At 48.5% G+C, this 14,287-nt stretch overlaps 2 protein-coding genes across 3 annotated transcripts in view; one reads left to right on the top strand and one right to left on the bottom strand.

Annotated features, from left to right (window-relative positions):
• Positions 1 to 4,275: 4,275 nt before the first annotated feature.
• On the top strand, positions 4,276 to 5,334 carry LOC135813508 (aplysianin-A-like). The gene has a single exon (XM_065326601.1). It carries the CDS (start codon positions 4,276 to 4,278, stop codon positions 5,332 to 5,334), a length of 1,059 nt encoding a protein of 352 aa, XP_065182673.1.
• Positions 5,335 to 10,088: 4,754 nt separating this feature from the next.
• The window catches only part of LOC135815621 (integrator complex subunit 8-like), a 28,195-nt gene continuing 23,996 nt past the window's right edge, over positions 10,089 to 14,287 (bottom strand). For both annotated transcript variants that reach the window (XM_065328940.1, XM_065328939.1), the window contains exons 19-23: positions 13,904 to 14,007; positions 13,032 to 13,156; positions 11,905 to 11,969; positions 11,194 to 11,237; positions 10,089 to 10,843 (exon numbers count right to left, since the gene is read on the bottom strand). In XM_065328940.1, the coding sequence (XP_065185012.1) occupies positions 10,727 to 10,843; positions 11,194 to 11,237; positions 11,905 to 11,969; positions 13,032 to 13,156; positions 13,904 to 14,007 (455 nt within the window). In that variant the 3' untranslated portion in view covers positions 10,089 to 10,726. The remainder of the gene's footprint in view (positions 10,844 to 11,193; positions 11,238 to 11,904; positions 11,970 to 13,031; positions 13,157 to 13,903; positions 14,008 to 14,287) is intronic.

Below are 14,287 nucleotides of genomic sequence, written 5' to 3'. Positions count from 1 at the left end.
GACAAAAAAATGCAAGCATTAAAAGCGAATGTGCACAGGCGTTTGCGCCACAAGAACTGGCTTTGGGCAAAGAACAACAACTAGCGCCACTGATAATTCTCTCTCTCTCTCTCTCTCTCTCTCTCTCTCTCTCTCTCTCTCTCTCTCTCTCTCTCTCTCTCTCTCTCTCTCTCTCTCTCTCTCTCTCTCTCTCTCTCTCTCTCTCTCTCTCTCTCTCTCTCTCTCTCTCTCTCTCTCTCTCTCTCTCTCTCTCTCTCTCTCTCTCTCTCTCTCTCTCTCTCTCTCTCTCTCTCTCTCTCTCTCTCTCTCTCTCTCTCTCTCTCTCTCTCTCTCTCTCTCTCTCTCTCTCTCTCTCTCTCTCTCTCTCTCTCTCCTCTCTCTCTCTCTCTCTCTCTCTCCTCTCTCTCTCTCTCTCTCTCTCTCTCTCTCTCTCTCTCTCTCTCTCTCTCTCTCTCTCTCTCTCTCTCTCTCTCTCTCTCTCTCTCTCTCTCTCTCTCTCTCTCTCTCTCTCTCTCTCTCTCTCTCTCTCTCTCTCTCTCTCTCTCTCTCTCTCTCTCTCTCTCTCTCTCTCTCTCTCTCTCTCTCTCTCTCTCTCTCTCTCTCTCTCTCTCTCTCTCTCTCTCTCTCTCTCTCTTTCTCTCTTTCTCTCTGAAGCTTGATGAATCTTTATTATTTGCTCTTTTTTTTAATCTTCTCTTTCCCATTTCTGTTGCATTTTCAGATGCTCTTAAAAGTCTATCATTCCAGGCATAGTATAACCCCTTGGCTCTCACAGTCCATGTTGATTCCGAGACCGGAATGGTCGGACTCGGAGGATAGGAGTGCACTGTGCCTGACCAGCACAGCTCTTGGAGCACCTCCTACTCCTTTGTTGACTTTGTATTTTGTCTTTGTCTCTTTCATTACCCCCATTATTTTGTAGGGATGTGCACATAGTATAAAAACATCTTACTGCCTACTGCCCCTTACTGGGTATCGGCACATCTGGACGTGTCCGGTCTGTGAATAAAAATCATCTCATTGGTTATGCGAGTAGATTTACAGCCAGAGGCCGAGGAGGAATGAATAATTGACAGAAACGAAATACATTTTCAGTGGTAACATGGTAGTGAGTGATCGAAATGGTTTTCTCATGGATCACCACTGCAAACCACGACCACCGACCTGTTGTCGATACTGTAGCCAACCATTTGTTCGCAGCTAGCTGTCGCCGTGTCGGCCTGATCCTATCCTTTCAGGGTACCGGGTACGTACACACGCGGATAGTGACCGATACCAGGCACAGTGTCAGTGGGTTGGTCAAAGACCATGATTCAGATACGAGAGGTTAAACGTCACTCAGGTACCTGGTTCAAGTCCTGCCTGGGAGCGGTTTTCCAGTACTAGGAGGCAGTAGGCATAATGCCGCCAGAAAAATTGGCAGAATTCGGTACTTTTTCTGGTAAGTTTCATGCATGTTTGGTATGTGGATAAAGAAATGGAGCAGAATTCTAGGAATTGCCCGCCATAAGGTTTGTATGGTTGTGCCAATTTCACTGCTTTTCGAGCAGAATCTGCCACCTTTTCGGTGCACGTGCATGAGCGCGTGTCGTTATCACCTGACCTTGTTATCACTTTTGTCATTTTCCTCCGGTATGCCACGTTTCTATGCAGAATGAGCGCAATTGCGCCAATTTAGCCCTATAAAAATCAGTCTATTTTATTACATGATTGTATTCTTTCATTCAACATCATTATGCCTCCACTGATGAGCTCAGGAGGAGCGAAGCAGCTGTCTGGAGGGTCATTGTCAATATCAATCTGTATACGGAATTGTCCTCGCTGTGGTGATGGTGATGTGAGTGCAGAGTTTAGATCGGCCAAGAGCGCAATGACAATGTGGTGGTGTGGTGTATTGGATTCCATAATGGCCGGGTCGTCGCTACTTCTTCTGAACTTGTTTGAAACCGCAAAAAAGGCTGAACATGAAACACGGACGCTTTCACGAATTTTTCAAGCGAAATTTGTAGTGTACATGTACATGTACATGTACAGCATATAATTCAGACACACTGTAGTCTTCTGAATGGCTACCTCCACCGCATTGGAGCTGCAGACTCGCCTCACTGTGTCTTCTGCCCTGGCGTCGTCGAGGATGCAATGCACTTCGTTTTCGATTGCCCAGGGAGAGCACAAAGCCGTCCGTGACTCTGCAGCTCTTCAGTCGTCTTCATCCGTCAGTCAAGCTGTAGCCGACTCTCCCTACAATATTGCACGATTCTTGCAGTTGGAGAAACTGTTATGAAGTTTCAAACACAGACTTGAAACACGATACATGATGAATTGCTACTATTATTATGTGAACTCTCATCACAATGGTATGCAGACCTTCCACATAGTCATTAGTCTAGCATGGCGTCATATATTTATCTCAATTCAGTGTTTTCCGAAGAATAAAAAAAAATTCAGACACTCATAGCCGGCCATACGTGTGTTTGTTTACATACGCTCTCGCTTGCTTTCGTTATAAGGTTCGTATCGCTCCTTGCACATTGTTCGGACGATCGATGGGTGACTGGCCCGAAACGTCAATAATTTTTCAACATCATTAATAAAAAGAATTTTCATCTAGACTAAAGAGTGAATAGCAACTAAAATAGGGCGGTTGCCGGTTGTCAGTTGACAAACCCCCTTTTATTTACAATGCAGTTGCGTGATGTACACCACTTTCTGAACGAAATTTGTAGTGCTTGATTTCATCGTGTGAGATTATAGATGCGTAGACTACAAGTAATAGTTCAACGTTTACAAGTGGCCCTCTTGGCAGTCTTGCTCCGGTCGAAGGTAGACTACTCTTTGTAGTCTAGTCTAGTGCAAGGAAGACCTCTCTTACACTGTACATAGTCATCATCGACAGCAAGAGAGCGCTAGCTGAAGCGGATTACAGCTGTACTATAATTAATTTATACTGTTATAGTGGACGGGTATACACAGCTCGTCCACTTACAGGCTACAGCGTTCATGACCATCATGATGCATCGATGATGTGACTACAGACTAGAGACAGTACAGTACAAGTACGCAACATACTCGACCGCGCGCTTGTCGACAGAATGATGGTGCGACCGTTGTGGGTCCGTCGTGTCCTCCAGGTTGTGAGGAATCCACGATCTAATCATCAATCAGCCTATCTGTTGCTGTGGTTCTTGTACGGAGGAATCGCTAAATCAAGATGGGCGAAAGCGAGAAGCGATCGGGAAAGGACCCTGGAGACGGTCACTCGGACAGGAAGCCGGAAAAGAAGCCTGGGTGCAGAGTGGAGCTGTCGGTTTATTCCGTGACCCTCACTGTTTTGATAGGAACTCAACTGCTATGCCTGTATATAATGATGACTCTGAATGCCGAGATAGTCCGTGAAAGAAGCCGCCTCGCTCCTGCTCGAGAACAATTCGATTTCGTGATCGCCGTCGATGTTAATGTGCAGGTGGCCCAGCCAGTACATACCGTTATGAATGGAATATCGGGTAGCAGAAATTCAAAATCACATGTGCAACTGCAAGGTCAGCGCCGTGACGACGGGTACTTGGATGGAGTGGGTCGGTCTCATGTCAGTCATGGTACACTGCAGCATTCCAATGCCAGGTCAGAGGCCGCCCAGCACTGGCAGCAGGCTGAAAGTGTACTGCAACACGACCGAGGACATGGTGATGCAGCAGACACGGCCACACCAGACGTTTGGGATGCAGTGGATAAATACCTGTGCTCGCAGGCGTGTACCACTGCGAGCTATGACGTGGTCATCGTCGGTGCTGGTGTGTCCGGTCTGTATGCCGCATGGAGACTCAAACAGAGCGATCCCAGCGCCAGGATAGCGGTGCTGGAGGCGACCGAACGCACTGGTGGCCGACTATTCTCGGTGCCTATCCCTGGCATGCCGGATATCCGCGCCGACGTTGGCGGTATGCACTACTTATCTAAACCCGACGCCATGCTCAACGCTTGGCTGGTGGAGAAATACTTCAACCTGTCCAGCTGGGCATTCGCTCAGAATTCAAGCGATCCAAAGTCGTCAGCTTTCTTGAGAAACACACACATAACTGCAGATCAAGTGCACAATATAGACACGGTGGGAAAGTTCTTCCAATTCACTGATGCTGACCGGCGCCTGTTCGGAGACTACTTGACAATATACTCTAAGCTGTACAACGCAACGATTGCTGGTTTCATGGACGACGACTTCGATGCATGGTGAAGCTGTACGACGTGACATCACGTGATTTGGAAGACATTGTCAACATGAGCAGTGAGATGCGCGACTTTATGGCAGCCAGCAGCGGTTATGACGGCGGTCCACAGGATCGACACTCGTGCATCGTACTCGTCGATATGACGAAAAACGTCCTCCTGGGCCAGTTCTCCGACTACCGTGTACCCACGGGTGGCATGCAGGTATTGTCAGACAGACTGCGCGATGAGTTCATCAAGCTAGGCGGGGAGGTTTACACTAACACACCTGTCACAGGTATGGCAAACTGCAGCAGCGGTTCAGCAGCGGAACACCACCAGGCACTTCTCACAGCAGCGGGCAAGCCATTCTGCTCAAAGAGCGTGATCCTTGCACTGCACGAGGGGGCACTGGAGAAACTATGGTGGAGAACTCTGTCCATGGAAACCGCATGGAAAGCGGCAATACCTGGAGAAGCATCCAAGCTGTTTCTGGGCTTTGACAAACCCTGGTGGCGAGAAGCACCATTTGGGTTCTATGAAGGTGCAGAGGTGAGTTCTTTAGACATTGAGCACACCTACTTCATAGGAACACAGGCTGATCATGTTAGTGCCAACACATCGACCGGACAATCCAATCGTAACTCCCTTGTGCTGGCTTCATACGCTGTGGCCTTTCCAGCTTACCGCTGGGCCAATATGGAGGCAACCAAGGCAAATATTTCCGCCTTCCAGGGCCGAGCCAATGCGTTTGTTGGAAGTGAGACACCACTGGTTCCGAACGCCACCGGCTTCACCGTTAGCCAGCATATGGTCGATCTGGCAATGCATCAGCTGCATCAGCTGCATAACGTCAACGCAGGTACAATACCACCACCGTACACTGCGGCCGCTATCCACTGGCCAGTCTCCTGGCACAACTGGGGCATCGGTGCCAACCCTAGCGAGGTCATACGCAAGGTGGGACAGCTGGACGCATACCAGAATGTCTTCATCTGCGGCGAAGCGTACAGTAAGTCGCAGGGCTGGGCAGAGGGTGCGCTACGCTCAGCTGAGTATATACTGGAGGAGTATTTCAACTTGAAGCCATTGGCAGGAATGCCAACGAAGTGGTTAAGCCGGTACAGGTGAACAAAACAAACTCCAGAACTCAGTTACCATGGTTACCTAACCCATGCACCAGAACTCGGAGTGTAGCAAATTCTGTTCATTTAGTTTTTCCGTCGGGGGCAAGCATTTGGAAATGGGGGACAGGGGGATTCTGCCCTCAAATGTTTTGCCTTGAATTGGACCTAACCTTGGTTTCCCTGGGACATCATCTTGGGCATCCTGGAAAGCCCCTGACGTTAAGATATCATTGGATGTATTTTATACCGTTGTTATCAAGAAGGACAGCATTGAGACAGATTCTCAGAGAATCGAACCATATTTTTTTCTCTTTACACTTCATCACCAATTGGATTTACTAGTTATGGGTTCCCTGAACCCGCATTTCACTGCCGTCATGATGTCGTTGGTTGACAGCATGTAACAAGGTGGAGGACCACCGTGTTTGGAAACAGTTGCAAAGTCACTGTTTCCAAACACCGTGGTCGTCCACCTTGGTACATGTAATGCTGTCAACCAACAACAACTAACTAAACTAAAGTAACTTGTAGTCAGTTTGGCCACTTGTCCAGGCAAAAATTAGAGGGCAGCATGCCATTTCGATTATGAACGTATCATGACATGAAAGTGTTCCGCGTCCCGGTACGGTGCCTTGCAGTCGCAGCTAGTCTCGCCTCTCGGTGCATGTAGACTACAGGCAAGACTCAGTGTAAATCTACATAACTACAATGATTACTGTAATTTCACAAATTTTCGGTGTACTTTTATTTTCGGTACTTTCGGTGCGTCTGTTTCATACCTAAAATTTCAATACACCGAACAAACACTAACACACATAATCCAATACTGGCAATAGGGAACTGCTTCTCTGTACCGAAAATTTCTGTTCACCTAACCTAGCCTGTTGCCCTCATACCGAAAATATTGAGCACCGAAAATTTCTGAAATTAGAGTACTCTTGCCACACAGCCTACACCATGTAGATCTACACGATACACAGGCTAGCTCGTACAGGCTACAGCGATCATGATTGTGACTACACTGTACAGATTTCAGTACATGTACAACTGAGTAGAGTCTACGGCACTTACTCGACCGCTTGTCGACGGAATGATGATGCGACCATTTCGGTGGCCACTAAGTAAGTGGCGGAAAGCTTGCATGTGGGTCGGATTTTATTGCATCGTGTCCTCCAGGTTGTGAGGAATCCACGATCTAATCATCAATCAGCCTATCGGTTGCGGTGGTTCTAGTGCGGAGGAATCGCTAAATCAAGATGGGCGAAAGCAAGAAGCGATCGGGAAAGGACCCTGGAGACGGGCACTCGGACAGGAAGAAAAAGAAACGTGGGTGCAGAGTGGAGCTGTCGCTTTGTTCCGTGACCCTCACTGTTTTGATAGGAGCTCACCTGCTATGCCTGTATCAGATTATGACTCTGAATGCCGAGATAGTTCGTGAAAGAAGCCGCCTCGCTCCAGCTCGAGAACAATTCGATTTCGTGATCGCCGTCGATGCTAATGTCCAGGTGCCCCAGCCAGTGCATACCGTTATGAATGGAATATTGGGTAGCAGAAAATCACATGTGAAACTGCAAGGTCAGCGCCGTGACGACGGGTACTTGGATGGAGTGGGTCGGTCTCATGTCAGTCATGGTACACTGCAGCATTCCAATGCCAGGTCAGAGGCCGCCCAGCACTTGCAGCAGGCTGAAAGTGTACTGCAACACGACCGAGGACGTGGTGATGCAGCAGACACGGCCACACCAAACGTTTGGGATGCAGTGGATAAATACCTGTGCTCGCAGGCGTGTACCACGGCGAGCTATGACGTGGTCATCGTCGGTGCTGGTGTGTCCGGTCTGTATGCCGCATGGCGACTCAAACAGAGCGATCCCAGCGCCAGGATAGCGGTGCTGGAGGCGACCGAACGCACGGGCGGCCGACTGTTCTCAGTACCTATTCCTGGCATGCCGGATATCCGCGCCGACGTTGGCGGTATGCACTACTTATCTAAACCCGACGCCATGCTCAACGCTTGGCTGGTGGAGAAATACTTCAACCTGTCCAACCGGGCATTCGCTCAGAATTCAAGCGATCCAAAGTCGTCAGCTTTCTTGAGAAACACACACATCACCGGAGATCAACTACGCAATATAGACGCGGTGGGAAAGTTCTACCAGTTCACTGATGCTGACCGACGCCTGTTTGGGGACTTCTTGACAATATACTCTAAGCTGTACAACGCAACGGTTGCTGGTTTCATGGATGACGACTTCGATGCATGGTCTGCCTCCACTGTGGACGGCAGGAAGCTGTACGACGTGACATCACGTGATTTGGAAGACATTGTCAACATGAGCAGTGAGATGCGCGACTTTATGGCAGCCAGCAGCGGTTATAACGGCGGTCCACAGGCCCGACACTCGTGCATCACACTCGTCGATATGATGAAAAGTGTCCTTCTGGGCCAGTTCTCCGACTACCGTGTACCCACGGGTGGTATGCAGGCATTACCAAACAGACTGCGCGATGAGTTCATCAAGCTAGGCGGGGAAGTCTATACTAACATGCCCGTCACAGGTATGGCAAACTGCAGCAGCGGTTCAGCAGCGGAACACCACCAGGCACTTTTCACAGCAGCGGGCAAGCCATTCTGCTCAAAGAGCGTGATCCTTGCACTGCACGAGGGGGCATTGGAGAAGCTATGGTGGAGAACTCTGTCCATGGAAACCGCATGGAAAGCATCACTAACCGGAGAAGCATCCAAGCTGTTTCTGGGCTTTGACAAACCCTGGTGGCGAGAAGCACCATTTGGGTTCTATGAAGGTGCAGAGGTGAGTTCTTTAGACATTGAGCACACCTACTTCATAGGAACACAGGCCGATCATGTTAGTGCGAACACATCGACTGGCCAATCCAATCGTAACTCTCTTGTGCTGGCTTCATACACTCTGGCCTATCCAGCGTACCGCTGGGCCGATATGGAGGCAACCAAGGCAAATATTTCCGCCTTCCAGGGCCGAGCCAATGCATTTGTTGGAAGTGAGACTCCACTGGTTCCGAACGCCACCGGCTTCACCGTTAGCAAGCGTATGGTTGATCTGGCAATGCAGCAGCTGCATCAGCTGCACAACGTCGACGCAGGTACGATACCACCACCGTACACTGCGGCCGCTATCCACTGGCCGGTCTCCTGGCACGAGTGGGGCATCGGTGCCAGCCCCAGCGAGGTCATACGCAAGGTGGGACAGCTGGACGCCTACCAGAACGTCTTCATCTGCGGCGAAGCGTACAGTAAGTCGCAGGGCTGGGCAGAGGGTGCACTACGCTCAGCCGAGTATATACTGGAGGAGTATTTCAACTTGAAGCCATTGGCAGGAATGCCAACGAAGTGGTTAAGCCGGTACAGGTGAACAAAACAAACTCCATAACTCAGTTACCATGGCTACGTAACCCATTCACCAGAACTCAGAGTGTAGCAAATTATTCATTTACAGAAGGCTTTCGTGCCAGAATATCCTTACACTCCTCTTTCGGTCTATTAGTATTACAAGTACATCCTCGTTTGTTTCCAATTTGAGTCTGTTTCAGTAGTACTCAGTACTGCTGAGATACTGAAATATCTGAAAACTTGATGCTGTTTTGAATCCAAGCATTATTGCAGAACACACAAGAAAGACTACATACTAGGACCAGACAGATTCTGCTCCGCTCGCCTCGATATGTTGCCGCAAAATGTTGCTGCGAAATCTTCGATATGTTGCCGCGAAATCTTCGATATTTTGCCGAGCCTGGCGCAAGAAACTCGATATTTTGCTCCATTTTGCTCCCGAAAAACGTGTATTTTATCCACTTCCCGTACAATGTTTCATAAAAATTGCAGGGTCGGTTTCTCAACACGGGTTTCTATGCACGTGTCCCTAAGTTCTTCCAAAATCATTTCGATCCACAGTGAATCCCAGTGATATTTCGGTGACATGATCTCGTCCTGGGCAGTGTGATCCTGCTGAACGGGTAAGAAACAAGGAAATCCAAGTACCAGGCATCGATTTTACCCAACATCTCTATATTTTGCTCCGATTTTGCCGGCAATTTCCGCTCTTTCAATTCTTCGATATTTTGCCGGCAGGATCTGTCTGGGCCTAGTACATACCCCCCCCCCCCCCTCCTCCATGTTAGTGTAAACCAGGGAGTACAAAAACGGGTTTTAATAAGTGGTGTAATTGCAAAATGTGTACACCCATGTATACCTGTATGTGGCCAGCGGTTACTCAATGAAATGAAGAGACAGCAAACACAGACCGTTGTTTGCCAGTGCTTACCAAAAGCCAACTAGTGCCGTGCAGTACATCAGGCTAGGATTGACATCGTGGGCATTATTAGTACTTGGCTCTTCCTCATGCTGACTTGGATGGATGAGGCCATCTTTGGTGACTTGCAGTGTATTGCGATGTGCATGGTGCGGCTGCTTCACCAAGGGGGAGACCTGCAAGACCTACGCAATGGAATGTCAACGACACGCCTATCCTGGGTCCTTGTGACAAGATGATATTGCGCATAGTACATTACATGATTGTACGAACAGTCCAAGCACTTCATTGTCCAGTTTGCATGCAGTCACATGACTGTAACTAAATGACTGTCTCGCAGCATGGCTCGCAACACGGCTAATCCCCTCAACGGGCGGGCGGCGGCACAGGAATGGTCGGTTCACGTCGGGCCGGGCAAACTGAGGGTACACTACTACCACTACGGAAGGAACACAGCACAGCAGTCCACTGGCATGGCTGGGCTGAAGACCCATAAAATAACATGAAAGGAAAATAAAAGTAACGACCTGCTCTGGGTGGCAGAACACTACACTGGAGACTTGTAAAAAAAAGAAGAACAAAAAGATAGCAATAACAGAAGCAGCATGTCCTCACAGGCCTCGTCGCCATGCACTGTAGCAAAAATTAACAGCGGAAAAAAGTGATTGCAGCCTATGATCTCATCAAGAGCATCACAACGCACACACACACACACACACACACACACACACACACACACGCGTCTTAAAAGTACTCACTCAAACAGCGAAACGTCAACAGCAACTCTGTCAATGGCTTAAGCAGGCAGTAGACCTACATTAAGCGTTGCAAAATAAAGTGGAAATATCGGTTAGCGTGTAGCAAACACAGCGGGAATACTTGCTTTGGAGAAACGCACGGCGCCAGAACAGAACAACATCTTCAATGCTGCACCGAAAGCACAGCAAAGACACCAGCAGTTGCTAGTCTCAGCCTAAAGAACAGCATGATCAGCTCTCTATTGCACTAGCCACATGCAACATCAAACACACACACACACACATACACACACACACACACACACAACACACATGCGCACACACAGAACAGAGGAACAAGTGGCTCCCCTCAGATGTAGAGCGTGGCCATCCGCCGGAGGAACTTGGTCAGACGTATCTGCACGGCTTTTCGAATGGTTTCGGCGCTGTTTGCCGTGTTGAGGTCTGGATCACCAATGTTGTTTACCTGAGGAAAGCAGACACGGCCAAAAGAATGCACAATTGAACAAATCAGCAAATGCAGGTCTCAAGTGGCGGCAAGTCTATCCGGCACAGCACAGTAGTCTACATGCAATGTCTCAATTACATGTTCATTGTATATGTAGTGACTGGCTTTGGCACGAGAAGAAACCCAAAAGCAGAGCTGACTGCATTGTTAGTCCATAGGATGGCCAGCAGCAGATCCAACCTTCACTTCACAGACGTCAGCCAGTGCAGAATGTAGCAGACAAGATCAAAATAGTACATGTGCCATACAGGTCAAAACGATGAATTTCTTGATTTCCGGTCCATGCTGTAGGGAAGGGTAAGACTTACGGCTACTTGCCGCTTCTCCTCCTCTCCACGGTGAGTATGCGTGTCTGTGTGATACGTCATGGTCAAGTCAAGGCTGTTTGCTACACACTTTACATGTCCATGTCACAAAGCAGTCAAATGTCACTACAGCATAGCCTTAGGCGAGGTGCACCAGAACAATGGTACGTGTACCCCTTCACATAATCACCAAACAAGCTTCACGAGAAAGAAAGAAAAAGCAGGATATTTCAATGTAGTGTCTGGCACCACCAATCGGTGGCGACGCTATTATTATGCACTATGGACTGGCGGCAGTGCAGCTGACTCTGAACTCTTGCAGAGAGATTATCAACACACTCCAAATCTACGTTGCAGCAATCAATTATTGGCTGCCATCATAAAGCTGAACTAGCAACTGGAGGAACATACGGGAACCATAGTCTGGCACACAGCAAAAGAAAGACTCTCGTGTACTCCTCATAACACATATGCTAATGCAACACATATCGGAGCTCTCCTTCCTCATCCGTCCATCAAAACGCATGTCAGAACAATGATAGTAGCACAGCAAAAAAAGGTCCTTACACTTTTCCCATGCACATCCCCCCCCCCCCCCCCCCCACACACACAACACCACCTTCCTATTTGAAGCACAGTGTGACAGTGGCATGGAAACCGACATCTCAACTCGGACAACATCATTCACAGCAGGTCTAGAACCAGTCAGGATACGGACAGCATACTCCAAGATCATCAAGTCCCAGATGCAGTCGTAGAAGAACTCCATGGCATCAAAGCTGTACAGTGAGCAGCAGCAGCACCACATACATACCATAGAACTAATAAGTCCATTGTGCATTGCTAAATATGGGTTGCATGAGTAATGCATGTGAGTACACTGGGATCAGCAATGCACTGATGTTCAACACCCCAGACGACCATGCCCAGGTGGCTGTGTGGGGTGTTTGCGGTACAAATTACGTCATTGCGCAATGGGCTTATTAGTGCACTGTGCAATGCACTATATCTCCCCACAATAGCACACTGTGGACTACTACTACACGACTCAGCTCACCACACAAAGGTATCCCTCTGTGCACATACACTGCATGCATGTTACTACCGAAAAGTACCGCCAGAGCGCCCCACCATCTCCTCCTTTCGCGGTCACATTGTGGAGGTTGAGTCCTGTCTGAAGGTCATGCGACACAAACCGTGTACACATATTGAACGCTGTGCAGTCAATCCGTACTCCATTTACCTTCGAGCGGACACGAGCTCTACACAAAAACCTGCTAAGTGTGACCTTAGTTCACCAAGGTTCTTACACCGTACAAACTTGGTTGGACTCTGCCATACAATTTTCCTTTTCCTGGCCGTGAAACCAAAGTGGGGCGCTTTCGCGGTACTTTACGGTACTAGTAAAGAGAGCAGAGAAACAGGTTGAAGCATGTGCAGACTTGAAAGTACACAACGTACATTAGCCAGAAAATAGCAGCATGTCGAAATTGAATGATATAACATCATTAACACGTACCCAATGGAACCATGCACTCATCAAGAGCACCACCAAGGGCAGCAGCAGCAGCAGCAGCAGCAGCAGCAGCAGCAGCAGCAGCAGAGAGAGAGAGAGAGAGAGAGAGAGAGAGAGCAGTGAAAACGGCAGAGAGCTAGTTGTTAGACACAGAATTCGGCGCGCCTGCCATTCGAAGATACCAAGACCTCCGGCTAAGCATGGCAGGCCCCACCAGCACCATCTCAGCTCACGCTAGCCCCACGCTAGCCCCACATGCCTGCCAGTGAGTTGTGTATCTTGTAAAAAATAAAAAGTAAAAAATAAACTTATCTGCAAGCCTTACCAGTTAGTCTGCTGTATACAGTGATTGGCCAGCTGGTAGTCGACGGGAGTGAGTAGCTGACAGAGCACAGTGGCCTGAGTGAACGCATTGATGCCCTGGCAACATGTGATCATTGAACGGTAAACCTGTGCGGATGACGATCAGACAAGAGAAGACAGCAATGGGATCAGACAAGAGAAGACAGCAATAGGATCAGACAAGAGAAGACAGCAATGGGATCAGACAAGAGAAGACAGCAATAGGATCAGACAAGAGAAGACAGCAATAGGATCAGACAAGAGAAGACAGCAATGGGATCAGACAAGAGAAGACAGCAATGGGATCAGACAAGAGAAGACAGCAATAGGATCAGACAAGAGAAGATAGCAATAGGATCAGACAAGTTGACCAAAACTTATCTCTGCACCAGCCCAGGGTAAGGCACACCACAAACATGGAAATCAGTTGCCATTTGATTTCGGTCTTCTTGATTTCAAGACCAGAGCGCTCATTTTGTCCCCGATCTCTCGGCCCAGGCATTGCTGTGTACTGCATTGCACATGCATACATGTATACGTTCACACCTATCACTTTCTACTTCAAAGCACTGCAGTTGAAGTCTTTGTGCAGCAGCAAGGGTGGCTACACCTGGCGACGGTCACCCATTTCTTGTACTTGGCTAGAGCCTTCCCTTTCCACCATCTTTCTGTCGCTGCTCTAGCCTCCGGATTGCTGCAGGAAATTAATCCCAATACTACAATATATCAGTAGTACACTATGTACAGTGTGGGAAAGAGCCAGTAGAAACTTGCCATGTGTAAGTGCATGCACAGAACAACCAGGGCACAGATAGCTAACGCTATGTCCAGGCTGGTAGAAGGCAAGAAACCTACCTGGTCAGTCCAGATCTCCACGGGCACAGGTGTGGTGAAGAAATTCGAGTGTGCTGCGCCCAGACTCATGTACAGCTTCAACGCTGACGTGTAGTGTTGAGACACTGATATAAGTCACACAAGAAAAAACAAGAGATAGAGATAGATAGATAGAGAGAGAGAGAGAGAGAGAGAGAGAGAGAGAGAGAGAGAGAGAGAGAGAGAAAGAGGAAGGGGGGGGGGGAGAAAAAGAGAGAGAGAGTGAGAGTGAGTGAGCTTGCACCAGACTCCACGAAAACGACAAAACCATGGGATAATGGCATCAACTCGGAATAACAAGGCTTGCATGATCCACCGGCATAATGGCAATACTATTTGTTTCTTAAATTCGCTAACAGAAAAGCA

The sequence above is a fragment of the Sycon ciliatum genome, chromosome 4 (assembly GCF_964019385.1).
Source record: "Sycon ciliatum chromosome 4, ocSycCili1.1, whole genome shotgun sequence".
NCBI classification, from domain to species: Eukaryota; Metazoa; Porifera; class Calcarea; order Leucosolenida; family Sycettidae; genus Sycon; species Sycon ciliatum.
This window is presented reverse-complemented; position numbering and strand designations above follow the sequence as displayed.